The sequence below is a fragment of the Amblyomma mixtum genome, chromosome 9 (assembly GCF_055824585.1).
Source record: "Amblyomma mixtum isolate Tamu chromosome 9, ASM5582458v1, whole genome shotgun sequence".
NCBI lineage: Eukaryota > Metazoa > Arthropoda > Arachnida > Ixodida > Ixodidae > Amblyomma > Amblyomma mixtum.
The window spans coordinates 99,716,104-99,737,592 of NC_143020.1; the positions used below are offsets into that span (position 1 = coordinate 99,716,104).

Sequence of the window (21,489 nt, forward strand, 5' to 3'; positions counted from 1 at the left end):
AACAATGAAAAGTGCACGAAAAACAGCAACACAGCCATCTACACACAAACTTTTCAAAAGTTTCTCTGACACGCTGTGCTTAGGTGCTGCCATCTGTAGCCGTCCACTTTCAACATTCTATTAGTAATGAACGGGTTAGTGAAAAGTGTCACCCAGCCAGTAATTCCTAGCGTACTAAATATTTTTAGATGATCATCGAATTTTTTTCCCACTCTAGACTTGTTTCACCAGTCCTGTACTCGTCTCTTAACTCCTTTCTTTTTGAAAATCGAGCATGCTCTGGCTCTTCAGAAACCCCAGTCCACCAGTGCTTCTCGATTCCTGCGGCAGTATCGTGCACTGAGCACTGCAGGTTCTTGCATTAAATAAGAATGTATGCAATCGCTTGTCTGCATTGCATGCTGTGGTGCTCTACTGGCACTACTTTGTCCTCAAGCGAGAAAGGGTTCTGGACACCAGCGCCAATTCATCCACTAGCGGCTGAATTCAGCAGTGTTCGACGGGATAGTAAAGAAACTCTATGCTAGATGGCGACACGGTATCGCTAGATTTATCCAGTAGTTGCGCAGCGAGACAGGAGGTAAAAGGAATAACAAGATACACCAACAAGCTGCAGCAAGTGGGGCCAGCAGGTGGTGGTGTGCTGCGGCTGCGGGCGTGCGCCGGCTTGCGCACACTCCCCCTCCCTGTCAGCTGCGGAGCGCTCGCACGATTTTCGTCGCGCGTCATGGGCGACGAGTCGAGTCGCAGTTTCAAAGTCGTTTTGACCCTCCAGCGCGAAGGGAACAACCACAGCGACGTCCATTACAAGGTGAGGCCGCCGACGAAACTTCGCGGGCAACGCGATCGCGTAGCGCGATAGCGAGGTGAGTGGCCGTGGGAGCGACTCGCAAACCGAAAGCACTACGTGTTTGCGCAGGTCAGGTTGGTCGAGAGCATGTACCCATGTACTCATCACGGGGTTTTCGCGAGCTAACGCGCGGAGATCGCCTTGCTGCTAGAACACTGCTGGTGCATTTGCGTTTTTGGAATCAGCGCCTTTCCGTAACTTGATTAGCTCCCGCGGTGTCGAGGAGGCGGCGATCGCTCGAACTGCAGATATCTAGCAGGGGCACGAGTTCGAGCTGCTGCTTTATCGATTTCTGCGCGGCGTATTGTTGATTCTTCGCCCGCCAGTTGCGCGTTCAGGTGCGAGTGATTCATTGCGGGCTTCGTTGAAGTGTGCCCGCGCTGAGGCCGTGTGTGTATACGTGATGTTTACAACTCTTTCGCTATTCTTGACAGCTACTTGGCCATGACGTTTAGCCGATACTTTTTTTTTTGCCTTTTGCTGTTTTTAGACGGGCTGGGAATGTGCGCAACTGCGCGCTATTATTCGACACCAGGGTCTGTCGATCGCATTTCAGCCGCGAGTTCGCGTGCGGCGAGTCTCTTGCAGGCGTACGTGCTGATTTGCACGTGCTATAGCTTATAACTCAGTGAGTCACCTCTGCCTGATTGTTTGAGGGCGCAGATTTATCGAACCGAGAATTCCTCATGTGGACGCTGTAATATCAAATTGTTTCGTTGTTAGTGCGAATTTTGGGGAAATGGTTCATGTTTTTTTTATATTTCATTTCAGATACATGTGAGAGAAGCATCATACACATTGTACTTTTTCTCCAACAGGTGGATGGAACCAGGTTTGGATCGGAGAGCACTATCAAACTGAACGTAGAAACAGCCTATGTCTTAACACTCTGCTTTAGACCGGCGCAAACTTTGGAGTGAGTGTGGAGTTTGTTTTGTCTGCAACTGTGCCACATTGAATACTTGTTGAGACATACTTGGTATGTTTTAATGGAAGTGTTTTTTAGAGCATCTCAGAGCGTTAGAGGTCTCAGTGTTATGTGTTATTATGCAAATCGTAACCCAGTGGTTGCCATATGGTAACTGAGGTGGTTACAAATGTAATAAAGGAATAACTGGTGGAGACGTGATGCCCAAACACCACAACTCAAAACTAAATGGTGTTGATCTGGTATATATATATCCCTCTCTGGGAGGCATCAAAGTCGGGCCACTTAGTTTCGACATTCGTGTAAAATTTGTGGGCCAGCTGTTTTGCTGCAGAATGTTCCGGATGGTGTCATTTGATTCAGTGTTCCATACAACGTAAACGAGCCTAACTCGCGGCAGGGATTCAAACCAGGGACCTATGTACCCCCAATTCTGTGTCTTTACGATTCTTCATATCGGCATTATGGCCCAGCCTTTGTAGCAGAGTGTTCCGGGCGGTGGCATACGATTTTCATGTTTCGTGCAGCATAAACTTACTAGTTAAGTTAGTCTAGCTTGTGACAGGGATTTGAACCGGGGACCTATGCTAGGTATGTTAACGCTCGATATTCTATCGCTGCCTCAGCGTCTGCTTGGTTTTTGCTCATTCTGGCAAAAAAAAAGTTCACTCACGCTTTGCTGAAGTTTTTTGGATGCCTCAAAGTGGTTGGATACAATGCATTATTCAAGTGAATGCGTGCGAATTTAAATTAATGACGTTAAATTCTCTGCTCAGATGTATGTTATGTATATTCTAGTTTGACTGAATATGTTTATTTTTAGCTGGGATGTGATGTTGCAGGCTGAAAACCAAAAATTGTGGACATTTTAATCAGTTCATTCCTGACTTCCGAAATATGGGCGCAGCAAACTCAGGGGGAAAATTTGGTGGTTTCCACAGAAGTTTGAGAATTTGGCATGAAGAGTTTTAGCATGGTGATTTATAGAGACACATTGTATTAGGTATATCGTAATGTAAATGGTGCAGCTGTATATGGGAGTGTAATGAAAAGGTAATGCAGTTATTTGTATGTTTGTTACTGAACCTTAGAATCATATTAATTGAATGTATTAATTGTCATGTTAAAGAAAGGAATATTACACGAGAGGACATCATGGCTACTGGGTTAAGGTATATTAATTTTTCTGATAGAAACCAGTAAATTTACTTCATGAACCTTTTTGACTGACATACAAGAAGGCTGAATTTTGAAGCATAATCCGAAAAGACTTTCATTTTGATGCAGTTAAAGACTGTTGTTATATTAAGCAGATGTTTTACAAAAACTGGTGTGTGCACTATCCATGTTATTTTGGATGACACTTATTCTTTTTTTTCTGTTGCTGTTTAAAATTGTGCCCAGGAATGTCTCACTTATGGGGTCACGCTACTCTCCCAAGGAGAAGTCGCGGGACCACTCTTCTTCAACATATTGCGTCACATGGTCAAGCCTTGGGGTAGGCATCACAAAGAACGGTAAGCGGGACAAAATCCCGCTTGTATTACAGGTGTGTCACGTTTCTGCCTAGCTTGCTTTTAGTCGCATGTTCCTTGGTCATTGTGTCTTGCAGTCAACAAAAGAGACATAACAGGAAGAACAGCAAATGGGGCACGCATTGTTGAATAGTTCGGTTATAATGTTCTGTAGGTGTGACTGCACTGGTTTCGTTAGTATTTTTTAAGCCATGTGTGTCTTGATGAGTGTGTTCAAAGCTGAGTCACATTGCGGAAACAGTCTAAAAACTCCGTGTGACAATGCATAAATTTGCGATTGCATGTACAGCGTAGCTATTAGTTTTGGTTATAATGTACTACATGTGTGTTGCACCTTGTTCCCCAACTTCATTTTTTTGAAGTACGGGATTCTCAGTGTGTTTGATTATTGTCAAGAAAAGATATGGAACATGAAGTTGGAGATAAGGCAGTCCTGTTTGACGGTATAAGTCATACATACAAGTGAAGGGAAACGAGATGCTCGTTATGGCATACATAGCAGAAGCCAACAGCCACCAAAACAGCCTGTAAAGAATAGTAGTGAAAAAATAAATTGTAATATAAGCGATGTAAAATGAATTGACATTGAATATACACATGAATATTAAGACTATAACAAAAAAGCACTGATGCAACATGATAAATCTAAAGCTACTGGGCTTTCCTCTGCAGCAAGTCGCTTAATGGGCAGAGTCCATGTAAGTCAGTGATTCTGCCGTTTGATTTATTGTACCGAATAAAAATCTCTGTATGTGTTCACAACATAGTAAGACACAACCGCCCTTTTCTTGCATCAATACTTCATCCCTGCTTAGGTCCGCTAGAAACCTCTCAGTTGGCAATTTCAACCTCCCTCCATCCGCAGTGTATATGGTGACCGTTTAGTGCAGTCTGCGGGGGTAAAAATCTGGAACGCGATACCCACTTCTCTGAAAAACTCACATAATTTCGCTGGTATTTTTAAAAAACAACTGATATGATTTAACCTGAAATTCTTTTTTCGTCATAGTTTTTTGTTATTATGTACTTTGTATGTAACACGATAGTTTGTACTAACACTCGATGTCTGAAAGTTCTCTTTGCATGTCATGTTTTCAAAGCCATTTTCTTTCTTTCTTTTTTTTGTCTCGCCGAATGTTATCTACTTGTGTTATTTAGATTGCTTTGCTTTTAATCTTGTACTGCGCTTCCACTATTGTATGAGTCCGCTGTTTAATTTGCTTTTACGTATTTGTGTACTTGCACCCGAACTAGCCGTTGGCTATGGGTCCAAGTGTTTTTTATTTCCTGTAAAAGAAATTCGAAATAAATTGAATTGAATATAAAAAAGGCTACTCCATTGCCAAGGGGTTGATGGAAGCTCACCACTTCTTTTCTCAATTTGACTGGTTACATTTCCAGATACTCGACCTTGGCGAGCTCATGTTCAACTTGCAAGTCAAATTTTACAAGGAGAAGGACAAAGAGCATGCCACGTGGGGCAACGCACTCCACCAAATCGACCTCGATTGTGAAGTGAGTCGCTCATCGGGAAGCCTAGTGGTCAACAAAGAAAGTTTTCGGTAGTCATCTACAAAAGACCCGCACGTTCTGTGAAGAATCTTGGAGACAAGCCGTTGCTTGGCTGAGAAGCCTTGTAGTAGCCCAACGCTAGCATTGATGCATTGATGCCAGCTTAGATCAACGTTGGGTGACCGGTAATGTGCCATGGGCACATGTCATGGATACGTGCCTCTGAGGTATGCATTCACTGATTACTCATTGCCCGATGTTGTAGCACTGCACTTAGCCTAAAAGGTCTCATTGCAGGGTACAAGTTTTGGTTCCAATCTAGATTTTAGAGAGCCGCCGCAATGGCTCAGTGGTTATGGTGCTCGGCTGCTGACCCGAAAGACGCAGGTTCGATCCCGGCCGCGGCGGCGGAATTTCTTTGGGGGAGAAATTCTAGAGGCCCGTGTATTGTGCGATGTCAGTGCACGTTAAAGAACCCCAGGTGGTCGAAATTTCCGGAGCCCTCCACTACGGCGTCTCTGCTTTGGGACGTTAAACCCCTTAAACCAAACCAAACCAAACCAGATTTTAGAGAGCGGTGTGGTTTATAATGGTAACGTTGCCCCGACTACCATGAGTTGTCCTAAGCTCATGGGTTTACTGAAAGCTTCAGTAGTGCTACTACAAGTGAAAGTGAAGAAGCAGTTGTTGAAAGATTGTATAACCCATTCCAGCAGTCCGACACAGACATTCCAGGTATTGGAAGCGCTCCGCCACTGAGGTGAACTTTTAATTTGATGTACGCATGCGGGGAAACTAGTCTGGCACCCTTTGTATGCTGCACCTTTTCTTTTTATTATAACTTACAGCCATGACATCTTCTGGGCAGCCTTGTTTATTTATTGAGGGAGGACTCAATATGTATTTGGTCCTCTACATATCGCATTGGCTTCATGTGCTAACAGCAATAGGTTGTATTTCCTAGGCTACATATTATGACACTTCTCCAGTTGTGTGTTTTGTGTGCCTTGAGATTTTTCCAGTTGTCCGTGAGCAGAAGACTTTTGTAACTTACAAAAATTTCTTTTACTGCTAGTGGTTTTTTCTGCAACAATGTTGAAACTCGGGTTCTGGTGCTGGCAGATTCAGTTCCATGTAAATGCAGCTTCTCAAGAGGTCTGAAATTGGGATTCTGGGCACTACGATCTTTTCATGGGTCTACTGAGTGTCACTTCAGTGCCCAGTTTCTTTTTTTACTACTACTCTGACTCATTTATCACTGCCTTTGCTACGTTACATCCATAGACTCCTGTTTGGTTGGTAACATGCTTTTTCGTGCTCTTCTGTTACTCTTTTGAAGGACAACTCTGGAGGCTTTTTTTGGTTCACGCATTTTACCGAAACTTTTACTAAGGCTCTCCTCAGTCTTCTGATCTTTTATTTCAATTTTTGGAGTGGGATCGAAAGTCTGATTAAGGGTAGTTGGTCAACGGTTGTATTGACTACATGACCTGAAACGCACAGGGTCAGGAGACAGGTTCCAGACCCTGTGTATTTTGCACCACACAGTCAGTATAATTTCGCAGTTGCACAATCTTTTGTTTGAGTACAAATGATTCAAAAGTATCTCTTTTCGTCACCTCATTTGAGGCAATTCCTCTGGGTAACCCTGTGTGAGACTTTACAGGCTGTCCACTTATTGATACTCACTGTACGCTTGCTGAGCAAAAATGTGTCGAGCTTGTTTTCAGTCAATTAAGATGTTTTGTGAATGGAATCATCGCGTATGTCACCAATTTAGCCATTCAATGTGTACGCAGCAGTTTTGCCAATGCTTTATTGATGTCATCTGTTCGTCATTTGTACCGCCGTTTGTTGGTTGAAACCTGGTCTCAGTTTTGGTTTCCTGTTCCTAGCTGTTTTAAAACTGTTGTTTCCTAATATTTTGAAAAGTGGTTTTGTTGCAACTAAACGAGGTAGGTCAAAGAAATACAGTGTGATCAAATCAAAATGTCTAGAGATGCCCGGAGTTGCCGACTACATGAATTCATACACTATTTCATCGATGTTGGGTTGTGTGAGGTAGATGGTACTTTTAGCACAGGATGCTAGGTCCACCATCCATAGGTTTTACCAGTGTCCAGCTGACTAGAATTGCCAACGTTACCGTTATGATGCTGGTAATGCCTTACTAATAGTCGACAAGCTCGATTGTTGAGGTACGCACACCTTTTTCTAGCTTTTGAATCGAAAGGTCACAGTAGCTAGTCAGCGAGTGCCTTGACTGACATCAGGGCTGGTATAATATTATCGCAAATTTGAAACAAGTTCCATTCCATTTTTGTATTTCCCACCCTTTGCCACTAGCTGAATGGTGAGAAGTACAAAAATGCAACGTATAATTTGTGCGGAATCATTATATTATACTGACCCAACTGTACTACTCATATCTGCACTGCCTTGGCATTTGGAACATGTCTTGTATGGCGAACTCAGTTTTCTCGTCAGCCCTCGACTTGCCACAAACTGGCTAAGTTAAGCTAGATTGTTAGGTTTGGTGGGTGGCTAAGTCGAACGGGATTAGAAGCTTTTGGTGCGGATATTGGTGCTACTGTTAATTCGTCCATGTCACAAACGTTCGCATTGCAGGCTTCGTAGCAAAACCTAATCCCCTGCAAGCCTTACTGGAACTCTTGCTTTTTCTCACTTTATTCAGGTATGACCTGCAACTTGAAACTGATGCTCGTAGCTTTGATGCCATCGTGGCTTTCTTATTTATTATGAATGGTCTTGATGGATTAGATGGCTGGTTATATTTACAGCAGACCGTTGATTGTCGTTACTCTGTTGACTCGTTTGCGAAGAAACCAGGGGACTTTGCTTGTGGTTTCGTGCAGGTCTTTAAATACTCCCAGCTGCAGAACATGTAAGGTTTTTGCTGCGAGACAGTAGCATCTATTGCTTTTCTTTGTGGTTAAAAACATAGTTGTAAATCTTCCCGTTTTATTAGCATAGCTATGATGTTTGTGCCTGTTATATGCGCACAAAAGTTTGTTGTCCCACCTTTGGTGTAAGGGTGTTGTGTGGCAAACATGTTTTTCTGCAGGCTTACACCTCCTCTTAAGACACCTTTCCTTCTGGTTTGGCTCACTTTAACCCTTTCAGACACTGTGTACACAGTGGTGTACAGTCTTTGTCAAAAGTAACCAGTCTGCATGGTTTGCTTCTAGCTCGTACAGTGGAGCCCTTACAGCTTCCCTGAGGCTGAAATGGTTGTTAAAGGTAAGGTCTGGGGGTCTTCTTACCTTCCAACACCTTCCAACCCTTTCCAACTTTCCAACCCTTTCAGACACTGTGTACACAGTGGTGTAGGTACATAGCAGATTCGTTTTTGAGGGTGCTATGCCAAACAAGCAATCTTTCTGAATTCATCACTGTTATCATAACTGCAATTTCTTTTTTCATAATAGCTAGCAATTGCAATTGATAATATTTCTTAGAACAGTGAGCTTGTTCGCAGCAGCTGCATCAACATGGTCGTCCAGTACAATATCGTCACGCCATTTTTTTAAAGCTTTCTCCATTCTCTGCTGCTATGAAAAAGAAAAAAATAGAAATATTAGAAACAGGATAAATGTTCATAATGACTGCACGAGTTTCTATTTTCTTCATTCATCACAAGAATGTTACAGTTTCGCAGCCATTTTGGAGCATTTTACTCATTTCACCAGGCGAAAATCGTAACTGGTCAAAGTGGTTTAAGGAACAATTTCCCAGTTGATTCCAGTTGGATACCAGTTGGACGCAACTGGAATTCAGCTGGCATCCAACTGGTATCCAACTGGAATCAACTGGGAAATTGTTCCTTAAACCACTTTGACCAGTTGCGATTTTCGCCTGTAGTTAACAATGGGTGCATCATTTCTTAAAAAAGAATAAGTTGGCTTTCTTTACGCCTGTATAAAATATTTAGGAAGCAAAACAGTTTTTTTTTGTGTAGAAATGGCGAGCAACACCTGAAAGGGTTAATGAGATGTGGGAACTGATTCTTTTTCCACGCTCCCCTTATTTTTGAAACAGCAGACAACATGACCTGGAGAACTCCAGCTTAGCTATTTGTGTGCTGGGGTATGAGCCTGGAGTTTCAACACCCTTCCATCTTGCTATTTTCTTTCTTGCAATCTGAAAGTGCCAAACTTTGGTTCTTGCAGCTGTAAATTATGTGGCTGCTTCATTCACAATTAGCTTTAGTTTCTACGCATGGTTTCTTAAAAGAAGCAATATCATTTAGAATTCACACCCACAGCCCAGTATTCCTCTTGCCTGACTTCCCTTAGAAACTGTTGTGCAATTGATTTTAATACGCACTATTATTTTTCACTACCGAGTTATTAGGAGGCATCCTTTGCCCTGGATGTTGTACCTGCGTATTTTTCCAACGTGCTCCCTGTTAGTGATGTGTGTTTGTATTGTTTGTTTGTCATTGTTAGAAAACTTTAGCAAACGTGGGATTGTGCCATTCGCTTCATTTGTGGCTTGGATTCAGCTGCCATGTAATATCAAGAGTTTTATGTAAGGTGTATTGGGGAGAACTTGACAACTTTTTTTGCTTGTGCTCTCTCATGACTATGCGATATTGATCATTATGAAATGTGAGTTACTGCTTGCATGTCTATGTTGTCAGTAATTAACATATCTAATTTAATTAATGGTTTCTCTGTGGAAGTGGAGATTCTTCTCAACTTATGCAGTTATCGTCACTATTGACTCTGCTTGCAGCTTGACTGTGGCTATATTATCAGCTACTATTCAGATAGCATCGCAGCTATGATAGCGACATGCCACCAGTTCATGGCCATGAACAGCTTGCTGACATAAAAGGGTGAATTGCAGCTTCAGACTCCTTGCTGAATGATTGGCAGTGAATGAAAACCCTAGCCCTGTAGGTTCATTGCATGAAAAAGCAATAATGCTTGAATTTCATTGATGCACCATTCAATGTAAATTTTTCATTAGCTTTGTTGCATGCAGTGTTAGCACATGGCATCTTTGACATAACTGCACAGCAAATTGTATGGTGCTATTTGTAGTGGAAGACACAGCCCGCGACGTGTTTTTGACAGTTCGGTGATAACTCTCACGTGTTCAGTGACGCACATTGTAGTGTTTATTATTTAATTACTCATTTCTCAGTTAGGTTGAACTCACTGCATGGGAGTTTCTACAAGCTCTGCCAGACTTCTGCATGTTCAACCAAACCAAATCATGAACACTGCTGGGTAGCTCTGAAACACTAAAGGATCTTGGTTATTTTCATTGCCAAGTGATCAACATCTGTCTTAGAGGTGGTTATTAAAGCAAACATAATGCTCGCTCTAGTACCTCTTGCTTAATTGAGCTCAAATTATTACCACGCTGTTTAGTTTCCATTGGTGTTAGCTTTCAAAACAGCGCGAAATGTCTGTTGAAGAGGCTTAAAATTGTTGGTGTTGTTCTGTTAGAGATCACTTACAGGGCTTCAGCGGTGGCACTGCTTTTTCATTGTTTTGTCAATATATTGTTTGCTGTGGACAAGGATGCATATGCTAATTAGGGGCCTCTACAAAACTTTGGGCATAGTTCTTTTGTGAGCTCTGTTATCAGGCAAGCAATAGCACCCCATTAACTGTTAATATTTTATACATTGATCACATATTTGTGTTGATATTTCTGAGTGGGTCCAAATCTTATTTCTGTCCTGTTTTTCCGTCCTTAAACAGCTTGTAAATAAAGCTGCAATTATGTCTCCGCAAAAAAACAAATCCTTTTACCTGCTTCTGGGACCGAAATTTTTTGACATGGGGCGTAATAATGTGCTAGCAGTGTTTGATGATGTATTATCACCCAGACAGGTAGTAAGAGTACTTTTTATTCTTGAAGTCCTACAGCCACAGTTATGTGCTCACAGCAGGCTCTAATTCAGTGAGCTTAGCTCTTCCCATCTACGTGGAGAAGTGTTGGTGTTATCTGTGATAGAGGTAATTGAGAAATCATATTGCTGTCATCCTTGGGTCAGCCATTTTGACGTGTAGCACTAATTGTCCATGTCCTATTGTGTACACGTGCTGTCAAAGGCAGCTGCAGTTTTCAGAAGTAGTGTTGTTATAAGAGTTCCTCTTATACACCTTTTACACGCAGCTATGTTTGAACATTGTTGCAGCATGTGAATACATACATGCATACATAGACATGCATAATGTGCTAGTGGTGCTCGTGCTTGTGTCTGATTTGGCCGTGTCCATGTTTATTTATGTACCTGTCAGTTGTGTAACCAGCTGCTTGTGAAGCACAGGTCTTGTAGGTTAGCAGGTATATGAGAGACTTTTTCTTTTATGAAATAGGGACACCAAGGTCTCAGGCCCTGTTTCTTGCTGATAAAGTTGTACAGAATCTCAGGAATGATGGAACTAGAGAAGATAAAGCTCTGTTGAACTTTAGTAATTTATTGGAGCATTGTTTTTCATCAAGGGTTTCAGGTTTGGTTTCTGTGGGCTGTGATCGGACGAGAATGCACAAAAGCAGCAAAAGTCGCACATTTCTCACCGAACAGTGATGCATTCACTTCATTGTCTCGATATCCAGGTGAAAATCTTTCCCAGCTCAACTGGTTTATGGAACAATTCCCATTATGAGCACCATAAAAACAATTCTACCTGAAAACTTGGTGTCCCTTTACAAGGTGCATCCTAGAGTCATTTACTGCCAGGTGAATGAGGCATTGTGCTCATATAACGTGCATATCTATTTGCTTCTTTGGTATTTGCTTCATTGTGGCTGTTCAAAAGTTTGCAGCAAACGATGCAGCAGCTGATACGGCACAGTCCACTGAGCATACTTCACTAGTGGAAGATGTGTGTACTATCTTTTGACGCCACTGCTCGTGGAAATTTGAAATTTTTGACTGAGAACAATGCTGTACAATGATATCTAAATCACGATGGAGCGTATTTGCTTCATTTCTGTCATTCCTAATGTCATGAACACCATTATGAGCACCATATAAGCAATTCTACCTGAAAACTTGGTGTCCCTTTACAAGGTGCATCCTATAGTCATTTACTGCCAGGTGAAAGAGGCATTGTACTCATATAACGTGCATATCTATTTGCTTCTTTGCTGAAATGCCGATGCCGAGCGAAAGTACTTGGGAGACAAAAGTGCTGATTAGTATGAGCGGACAAGAAGGTAACATTATGTAAGCAAGGCTACACTGATGGAAGTGCCATCTAGTGGCTTGGAAATGAAGCTTCCGGTGCGTCATATTGTCGGAAAGGTGGTGAAGCAAACCGGCAGGTGCCTTTTATAGCATCTGCACATGCCTACAAACAATAACCTGCTTTGTAGTGATAACTGGCAGCATGAAACAAATCACTTGTGTACAGTTACAGTTTTAATCCCAGCCACCAGATGTCTTCACCATGCAACTGGCTTCAAGCTGGCATAAGCATTTATTGAGCTATCGCACTGTGCTCGAGAGTTTTTTTTCATAAACATTTCTGGTCCAAGACTTGAGATCAGTGGCAAGCATATCTGCTGAATATGGTATTAACGGGATTTCCCATGTTTCACTGCATCTTGAAATCTGGCTTATGACATCGTAATGGGGTTGTGTAGATTTCTTAGCTGAAACCATTTAACCGTTTGTTTCCCAGTTTCCCTATGGTGTGTGGATTCCTGTTAAGCTGCCTAACAAATAAGGTGCAAAATATTTAATTTGCTTTGAAATTTCAAAATCCCAACATAAAGGCAGAGCCAAATGTTACCATTCCAGTGTTCGACAACTAAGCAAGGCAGGCATTGTTTTGGGGTCATTGAATTCAATACTCTTATCAGGGCCAGAGTAGATGATGATAAGGTCCAGTGAATAGCCTTTACCAGCGTTACTGTTGCCTTCTAGAAAGTAATTGTTTTATGCTACAGTTCAAAGATTGGATTTTAGTTTCAGAGAGTTGTGTGCTTCTAGATTTGCCATGTACATCATTCTAATTGTCATGATTGCTGTGTACGCATATATCTAAGTGTTTTCTTGGATTCTGTGTGCTTAGTTGTATTTGTGGTGCTCTATTATGTGAGACATATCAGTGGGCCATATATTGTGTGCTGCGTAAAGGTCAGTGTTCCACATGCATTACCGTGGATATGTTCAGTGTTGTTGCAGTGTGTTTATGCTTTTACATTGGATTTGCTGTTTGTGGTTAATGTCTTTTGCGGTTAGCCATAGTCTTGTTGACATGAATATAGTCTGCATAAGTTCAACAGCTTTCTGTGTAAAATGGCACTTAGCAGTTTTGTGGTGCCCATCAAACTGCTCATATTCTGGCCATTTGGTTCAGAATTCTTGAACAGGTGAAGATCATTTTTACATTCGGAATGTAATTCTCTCTCAGTGAGGGAGCATCATGTGTATAATTTTTCAAGGCTTTGCTTTCTTTCTGAAGGGACTGCTTGATTGTTAATTTCAGTCGTGTTTTTCTCCTAGGGAGGCAAGTTCTTGTTGTGTACAAGTTTATATATTGGGCATTTATGCAGTTTTAATTTCTTGCCCGTCGTTACTGTTACGTTCTATATGCAGTAGTAAGAGTTGCTATGATGTGTCAGAACCTTATTTTTATTCATTTAGTGCCAAATGATTTTGCTATTGTGACAAAATCTTTATGTACCTTGTCTTTTGGGTCCACACTTTTTGTATTGCAATCTACTTGTTTGAAAGGTTTTTGTTACCCGTAAAACAACAGTATATATATACATAGAGAAAGCAATTTTGGGTTATTTACATATGCCATATTCTTGCTTGCTTCAAAGGTAGTAGAAAGCATTAAGTGCCCCAAGAGGGTAGAAATGAACACTCAACTTGTGAATTCCGTACAGAAAGTGATAAAACTGAAATGTGGAAAAAGAAGTGATGTTGCTGTTGACTATGCAATACCATATATAAGAATATTTGTATGAAGTTTTAGACTTGTGTACAATAAAGAAAACTAAATCTTTATTGATCATACAGCCTGTTGTGTGTCTTTTCATGTGTTTGACACTGATCTGAGCCGATATGAAAGAAGTATTTTGGAATTACTTAAGGCTTAGGTTGGGTGCCACATAGCTGGTGCCAAATAGTTCTCATAATTACTTCCACGATTGAAACCTTCTCCGTCTCAGTGTATGTCGTTGGAACACATTAGGCGCTAATAGGTTTTTGATATAAAAAGTGCTGGTAGAGACATGAAACCTTCAACTATGTACATTTTTGCTTGGAACTGCAGGGTTACCATGGCTAATTATGGAAAATTGTGCAAGATTCGAGAGCACACTCAACATTTCATAAGGAGTACCTCGCACTGAGCAGTCCTGGTTTTGACTGTGGAAAGTTGGGTGCTAGTTCATCATCACAGCAGGCTGACAAACGTGTGTGGGGCTGGCTACTTTGGTCACGTGGTCACAATGCTGCCATACTGTGTGTTGCCCTTTAGTCTCCAAACTCTGCTGCTGCACTTTTGATGTCTAGCTTGAAACTAGATGCTGCTTTCGAGAACATTCGCGTTTTGGCTCCAGGGAGTCGGGTTTCAAGCTGTATAAGATGATACTGACATTGAGCTTGACAACTACGTACTGCATTTATCTCCAAGCAAACTCAAACACAGATGGCAGAAACTGCGAAGTGACAACGTGATGGATTCCATCATAGCATATACGCGAGGAAATAACAGGAGGTCACGTGCTTCGTGCTTTGGTTTCGTGTACCAAACTGTGATTATAAACTGCTTTCGGTTCCCATTAGATTTGTCTGCCTGGAAACCGAAGCTGCAGTGCAGAGGAATTCCTTTCTTGGTAGGTCATGTGTTCTGACCCATGCCACAGCCACAAGATTCGGGATAGTCAACCATCAGCTCTCATAAAAATGTACGCGGCAGTTTGCTTCCATTTTTACAAAGGGTTTTCTTCCGAAGGAAACGTGTCATGGATCTTCATTGAATGAGTAATATAAAGCGTCTTGGTTTTGCACATACACACAAAAAGTTTATAATCAACAAGCGCTACGTAAAAGGAGTGCGCATTGTTGAGAAACAGAATACAGCCACTGTTTTCTTTTTTCGACATGGTTTTGCATTGCGTTTGCCACGTACACACCGAGCTCCACTTGTGTCTTGACAGTTTCTTTTTTTGTTCCCCCTTTTACTGATGTGCGCTCCACAGCAGTTTCACTAAAGTGAAATAGCACACTTACCTCATTTCGCAGCTTATGCAGCTAATTTTAGAGCACTAGCTCTTTTGCAGTAATGTCCTGTTTGCGGCAGTTATGAAAGGTGGCAGCACGCGCTCGTTCTCCACTGCCACGTCCGTGTTTCAAAGGAAGCAGATAGAAAGGAACCTCGCGGTAGCGCTGCAGCTACAGTCAGATGGATGGTCGGGTACAACGGTACAACTCAAGTTTACAGACTGCAGTGAAGCTTCGCCCACTTTCAGGCTTCGTGACATTAAGTAGACCATTGTTAAAGCTTTTGTTTTTACCTAAACAAGAAGCTAAGAATGAGACGAAATTATAAGCTCAAGAATTTTCGTGCCTGCGGTTTTTTGATATAGTCATAGATTGAAAAGCTGGTTTTGTCCTCCACTGTCGTAATTGATTTACGAAGTGATACTGAACTCTGCGAACCGTGGCCCATTGTTAGCAACTGCTGTTTTAATGCAAGAAGTGGGGAAGAAGCATGAGCCAAAACCATAAATTAGTCCGATCTCGGGGCCCAACAGGCCCTCATTGCGCGAGCCAGAGCAGCGGTATTGTCCTATGCTGTACCGGACTGAAGATGTCATCCAGTTTGCAGGGCCCCTTCGAGGGGTCATACGCTCTCTTTTTTGTAATAAAGACTCCACCACCAGCCACCCCCTCAGTTCCCAGGTTCGAACCCAACCGCGGCAGCCGCGTTTTGATGGAGGTGAAACTCGAAGGCGCCTGTGTACTGTGCAATATCAGTGCACGTTAAAGATAACTTGGTGGTTCAAGTTATTCCGGAGCCCTCCACTAAAGCACCTCCTCTCCTCCCACCTGTCACGGTACGGGTGTCCACCGAGATGCGAGACAATTACTGCGCCATTTGCTTAAAAACCAATTTTCAATTTTCGCTCTTGACTAAGGAATGCTTGAGGGAGCTGCAGGGTTCGACAGCGAGTATCCTTTCATCTGGGACTGCTTTGTACTGTCCGCCGATCGTGTTGTAGAGTCGGAAAGTGTAACAGTATGCACGTGGTGATGCATGTACATGTACGAGTTCTTGGGGGGGGGGGGGGGGTACAGATGATGAATAAATGGGGTTGAAACATTGTCTCCATTGCTGTGCCCATCATCCGCATTACCACGTGTGCAATCGCCAATAATTTTTTTTTTCCGTTGAAGTGCAGGCTACGCATATTAGTCGCTGTGAATACAATGAATGACTGCGCATGAACGCGATTAGACTTGCACAAGGAGTTCTGGGGGAACAAAGATTTCTTTCCTAGTGTAATTATCGTGCGAAGCGAGGTGGTGGAGAGAAATATGTACCTCTGCTGCCTGGGCATTTCGAATGCTTTCCAACCGAACGTCATTAGACTGAGCTGCCGAAGTTGTACTGCTATACACATACAGTTTATATGGAGCCATCTCTAGCCGTAGCGTGGATGAAGCCCGTCCAAGGTCATCGATCGAAGCGGCCAGAACCTAAAGATAATATTGTTACCAGTGATCTGGTAACGAATCGTGAACGACGAAGTGCCGATGCGCTGGACGACGACGACGCTGACAGTGCGAAGAAGCCTGAGGACATCATCATCATCAGCTGGGCCCTTGGAGTCTGAGCTGAGTGCTAGCCATCACAGCGTAGCCGTCAATACAGACTTCACCACCGTAGCATCCCCGTAACATCTCTTGGTGGCTCGAGCCTACATGCCAACGAGCCGACCAGCTGACCCGTCGCGATGGCTACCGACACGGCCCCCCCGTCTGCGCCTGCCATGCCAACTGTCGTCGTAGCTCACCCTCGCGAACCGGGCCCATTCTGCGGTACAGACGGCGTGGACGTCGAGGAGTGGCTCTCACTTTATGAGCGTGTTAGCCAGCACAACAGGTGGGACGCCACGCTGATGCTGGCCAATGCGATTTTTTTATCTTGCCGGCACCGCACGCGTCTGGTTCGAAACCCACGAACAAGAAATTTCCACGTGGTATGCCTGCAAGCAGAAGCTTTGCGACCTGTTTGGGAAACCAGTTGGCCGTCAGCTTGCTGCCAAAAAAGCACTTGCCGCTCGCGCCCAAACGGCCACTGAATCATATACACCGGGGCCACCCGGGTCACTGAATCATACCCGGGGCCACCGAGCGATCGTCCCGATCGTAAACTGAACAAGACATGGACGAAGGGATGCGTGATTCAGCGATGGCTTCCAGGGCAGAAAAGAAGTGGCAAGGTGATGAAGTGCTGGCCGCCACGGTGGATGAGATGATAGGCGGATGAGTCCCGGTCCACGAAGCGTCCTGGCCGTAGGGTGCCAGGACGGCCGAGGTCCTTGGACGCACCGAACGGCAGGGGCAGGGGGGTGGTGTCCTCATGTGTAGGCAGGGTCTTGGGTCGGTCGGGTCATTATGGTCGCGGCAACTTCGTCAGTTCGTCGTGTCTTATGGTCCGGGCGGGGGACGGGGCTGGGGTGAGCGGCAAGGTCGGTTCAGGCCGGGCGGGCTGGGGCAGAGCCGTGCGGGTCGGACCAAGTACTCACGGCCGACGTCCACGGCAGGCGCAGGATGCCGAAGCTCCGTGACCAGGATGGCGATGAAGGGACCCCAGCACCGCCACCAAATGTTACGTATGGAGGGGCGGCGATGGGAGAAAGCAGGGAAGATTGGATTGGAAAACGTTTATTGTCAGCACTGAGCCCTAGTGGGCATTATATACTAGGTGGCTTCGAGCCCATGGCTCTTGGCGACCTTGTGAGCCCACTCAGTGGCCCGGACTTGCGTCAACAGGTCTGAGCTGGCCAGTATAGCCTCCCACCGCTCTAGAGAAGGGACTGGTAGTAGGTCCGCCGGTGGCGGCGCCTTTTTGCAGCTCCATAAAATGTGGTCATATCCGGCTATCTCGCCGCATTGTTTGCAAGTAGCGTTGTATTGTGTTGGATACATGTGTGCTAGTCTCGACGGGCTAAAGAAGGCTCGCGTCTGGAGCCGACGCCACGTTACCTCCTGGCTTTTGTCGAGCTTTTTGTCTGGTGGCGGATAGATCATCCTTTCCAGTTTAAACTGATTGGTGTATTCGTGAAATGATATGAATGCATCTCTCGTGAAATTTGGGGACTCAACCCGGCTCACTGCTCGGCTGACATAACCTCGAGCTATACTGTGAGCCAACTCGTTTCCCCTGTACCCCGAGTGTGCCGGCACCCACATTAGTTCCACGTCTCTTTGGTCCCAGTCTTTATCTCTTAGGATTCGTTCTGCCTCCTGGGAGATCATACCCCGCGCAAAATTGTTGATAGCCACCTTGGAGTCGCTAATTATGGTGACTGCTTTGGTGCTGGCCATTGCCATGGCGATAGCCGCCTCCTCTGCTGTCCCTGAGTTTTTTGTTTTGACCGAACCGGCCGTTAATGTTTCACCCGAGTCGTTCACGGCCACGACCACAAAGGAGTCGCCTCCTTCGTATTCCGCCGCGTCTACATAGGTTGTGTATTCCGAGCCTTCGAGCTTGGCTTCAAGGGCCTTTGCTCTGGCTCTCCTCATGCCTTCGTGAAAAGCAGGGTGCATGTTTTTTGGAAGAAGTTGGGGCGAAAATGGAGGGGCACTGTTGCAGACAGTGAGAATGAAGAAGAGATAAGAAACGCTTGATAGGAGAAAAAGGACGAGAGAAACAACAAAGCAACGAGAGTGGCCAAGGGAGAAAGGAGGCTAGGACTGGGAGAAAATGAAGGGACGGTGGGCAGCTCGTCCGCTCCGCCGCCGAATGGGATGCGCTGAGGCAAAGGCGGATGCTCATGTGCCCCATTCTGGTCGGGTCTTCCAATGAGGAAAGGGAGAAACTGCGGCCAATCGTCGGTCATCAGCTGTGCATTTTTGTAAGGGGTGAGCACGTTTCGACTGTCGATATAGCGGGAAATAGTTTATTCCTAACTACTGGCCTTTAAATAGTGACTTGCTATCGACAGGCTCGTGTGAAGTCCTTGATGGCCCACGGATAGAGCCCATTGATGCATACCGCGCTGTGCCTCGAGCCATGGGGCGTTTGTCCGTCAGCGAGTACCTCGGCTCAGGTAGAGAAGACTCCACGCAAAGCTTTTTAAGGCGAAAGCTTTAATAGCCCCATTAAGCGAAATTCCGTCGGTGACCGGCGCTGAGGCCGAGAGATGGTCCCAACAAGATGGCGTCGCATCAGCCGTCGTCTAGCTACAGAAGTGGTGAGTGCGATGGCAGCATGTATACTATCGGGGACGAAAGTCTGCGGGACGCGAGTTCTTGGAAAAACGTTAGTTGTAGCTCCACTCTCTACCCAGTCGCCTGGGTAGAGAAAGACAAATACAGCGCTGACTGACAACTGATTCTTTATTGCCTGTCCAGCTGGTACATATACCACCACTGGAGGGCGGAAAGGAAAAGGAGGTACACGTAACATGAGTAGACTGAAGGATCCACACTCCTATCGAGCGTTGACGCGTCCTGATAGGAGTGTGGATCCTTCTGTCTACTCATGTTACGTGTACCTTCTTTTCCTTTCCGCCCTCCAGTGGTGGTATATATACCAGCTGGAAAGGCAATAAAGAATCAGTTGTCAGTCAGCGCTGTATTTGTCGTTACATGTGTCTTCTCATCTTGTCCCGTTGATCGCGCTGTAGATATGGAGTTGATTGTTTTAGAAAACAGAAACATGGACACATGAACGTTGCGTTAATCTTTATTTACATTTACAAACTCGCTCTTTGGGAGGCGAGCCTTTGACATGTAGGAAGATTGATGCTGCTCTTCTGGACAATGTTTATATATTCTTGTTTTATAGGAACAAACAGTTCTGACGTGGGGTTTGCTTTCACATTTCCGAACGCTAAACTGACCTGACGGAAGGCAGTTGCTCGGCTTCATAATGGAATAAGTAGCTGAGCGGGTGCGCTGTGCACCTGAGATTTTGAAAGGTTAACTCACAGGGCTTTTATTTTTTTCTAAGTATACGTGGTGCTCTGATGGCTGCCGTGAGAAGAAGCCCTTAAAGCGACATGTCCGTAAGTTTATAATTGGATTGTCTTCTGTTCTTTTGAGGAGCGCACCGGGGCAATTGAATGCCAAGGGCATTAGCACAATCCGATTGTTCATCTGTTAATGAGATTGCCTAGTGTTTTGTTAGCTATCTACCGTTACTGTACCCAGTGAAACATCTGGTCACAATGAATAGCTAACTTGCACAGAGTTTTTCTGACACCGTTTTTTAGTACACAAATGTGGAACTCTGAAAAGTATAAGTGACCCTTCGGGATATTAATCTGATTATGAAATAAAAGTTTTTCTGCCTGAATGACTGACTGAACTCATCCTTTTCATTGGTGGGTACACATAAAATTATATGCAAATATTAACGAACAGTCACGCATCATTCTCGTACCTCTACACATTGTACACCTGTATAATTCTTCCATGGCCACTGCCTCGGTAGTATCTCGAATATCGAGCTACGACAGAGGTTTGCATACAATAGCTGTGGACCCAAACTTGTGCTCCCCATTGAGCTCATTTCTCTATGAGACGTCCTTCGATCTAATGACTTAATTCTGAAAGAAAAGATTGGTACGCATGAGGTGGTGTAAGTCACAACATGTGCTGTAAAGTGATATGATTTGCGCGAAGTGTAAACGAGAATATTCGTTTCCGATATGTCGAAGATATGGAAAGTCTGGCGCATTATGCATACGGCATTAATGTTGTTTTGAACAGTTCTTACGTGTAACCTTACTGAGTACCATTAGCTTCTGCAACAATTCGTTGAGAGAAAGTTATTGGAAGGCTCAGAAATTTTGTTTTAGACCTTGGCTACAGTGCATCACTGGAAGTGCGCGCTCAGTTGTCTCTCTTCGTTGATTTCACACCATTTCTTCCAAGAGGAAACAACTGTCGATTGGCCACAGTGTTTTCAAAACTCATAAGTAGAACCTAAGCCACAATTGTAGGTATTTATCACGCGAATATTATAATTTTTGTGTGTAAACTGGGACAAACATGAACTTTTCTGTCATCGTGAAATTTGAAGCCAAGCATTACTGCACAGCTGCAACAATTATTCACGTGGATACATATTTTTACGCATACAAAAACGAAGTGTCAACCTCTCCGGCGCACAACAGCAGACTACACATAGAGACATGAACACTGAGTTGAAAATTGGCACTGCTTGAAGACAACAGCAAGTCATGCGTCACAGGCGCTACAGAACAAATTGCTGGGGTTTAGCTTTGGTTAAACCTGGTAGGTTGCGTAAGCATCCATAGCGTTCCATTCGGGATCTTCACCGGTTGTAAACGATTCGGTTTCAACAGAGGCGCGGTGCGCCCGTCTAGCAGCGTCTTGAGCGCGCCGCTTAGCAAGGCGCTGTTCGCGTTCTTCATCTGTCTCAGTTGTTTCCTGGCTTCCTCAAGCCGACGTAGCCTAC

General features: G+C 44.2%; 1 protein-coding gene across 4 annotated transcripts; it reads left to right on the plus strand.

Annotated features, from left to right (window-relative positions):
• The first annotated feature begins 678 nt into the window (after positions 1–678).
• Positions 679–13,839, plus strand: LOC149330335 (CB1 cannabinoid receptor-interacting protein 1-like). Of its 4 annotated transcripts, none has more exons than XM_089560912.1 (5): positions 679–811; positions 1,669–1,766; positions 3,183–3,327; positions 4,715–4,828; positions 8,035–13,839. In XM_089560912.1, the coding sequence occupies exons 1-5, from the start codon at positions 728–730 to the stop codon at positions 8,182–8,184; spliced, it is 591 nt and encodes a 196-aa protein (XP_089417038.1). In that variant the 5' UTR covers positions 679–727; the 3' UTR covers positions 8,185–13,839. The 4 variants fall into 4 exon arrangements, with proteins under 4 accessions (XP_089417038.1, XP_089417039.1, XP_089417040.1 ...); XM_089560914.1 differs by having other exon boundaries at positions 741–866; XM_089560915.1 differs by lacking the exon at positions 679–811 and adding an exon at positions 907–1,188.
• The last annotated feature ends 7,650 nt before the right edge of the window (positions 13,840–21,489 follow it).

Excerpts from the sequence above, each read along its gene's own strand:
- LOC149330335 (XM_089560912.1), top strand. The coding sequence starts at position 728 with ATGGGCGACGAGTCGAGTCGCAGTTTCAAAGTCGTTTTGACCCTCCAG. Across the intron at positions 1,767-3,182 it reads AGACCGGCGCAAACTTTGGA|GAATGTCTCACTTATGGGGT; the intron begins GTGAGTGTGGAG and ends AATTGTGCCCAG. Across the intron at positions 3,328-4,714 it reads AAATCCCGCTTGTATTACAG|ATACTCGACCTTGGCGAGCT; the intron begins GTGTGTCACGTT and ends TTACATTTCCAG.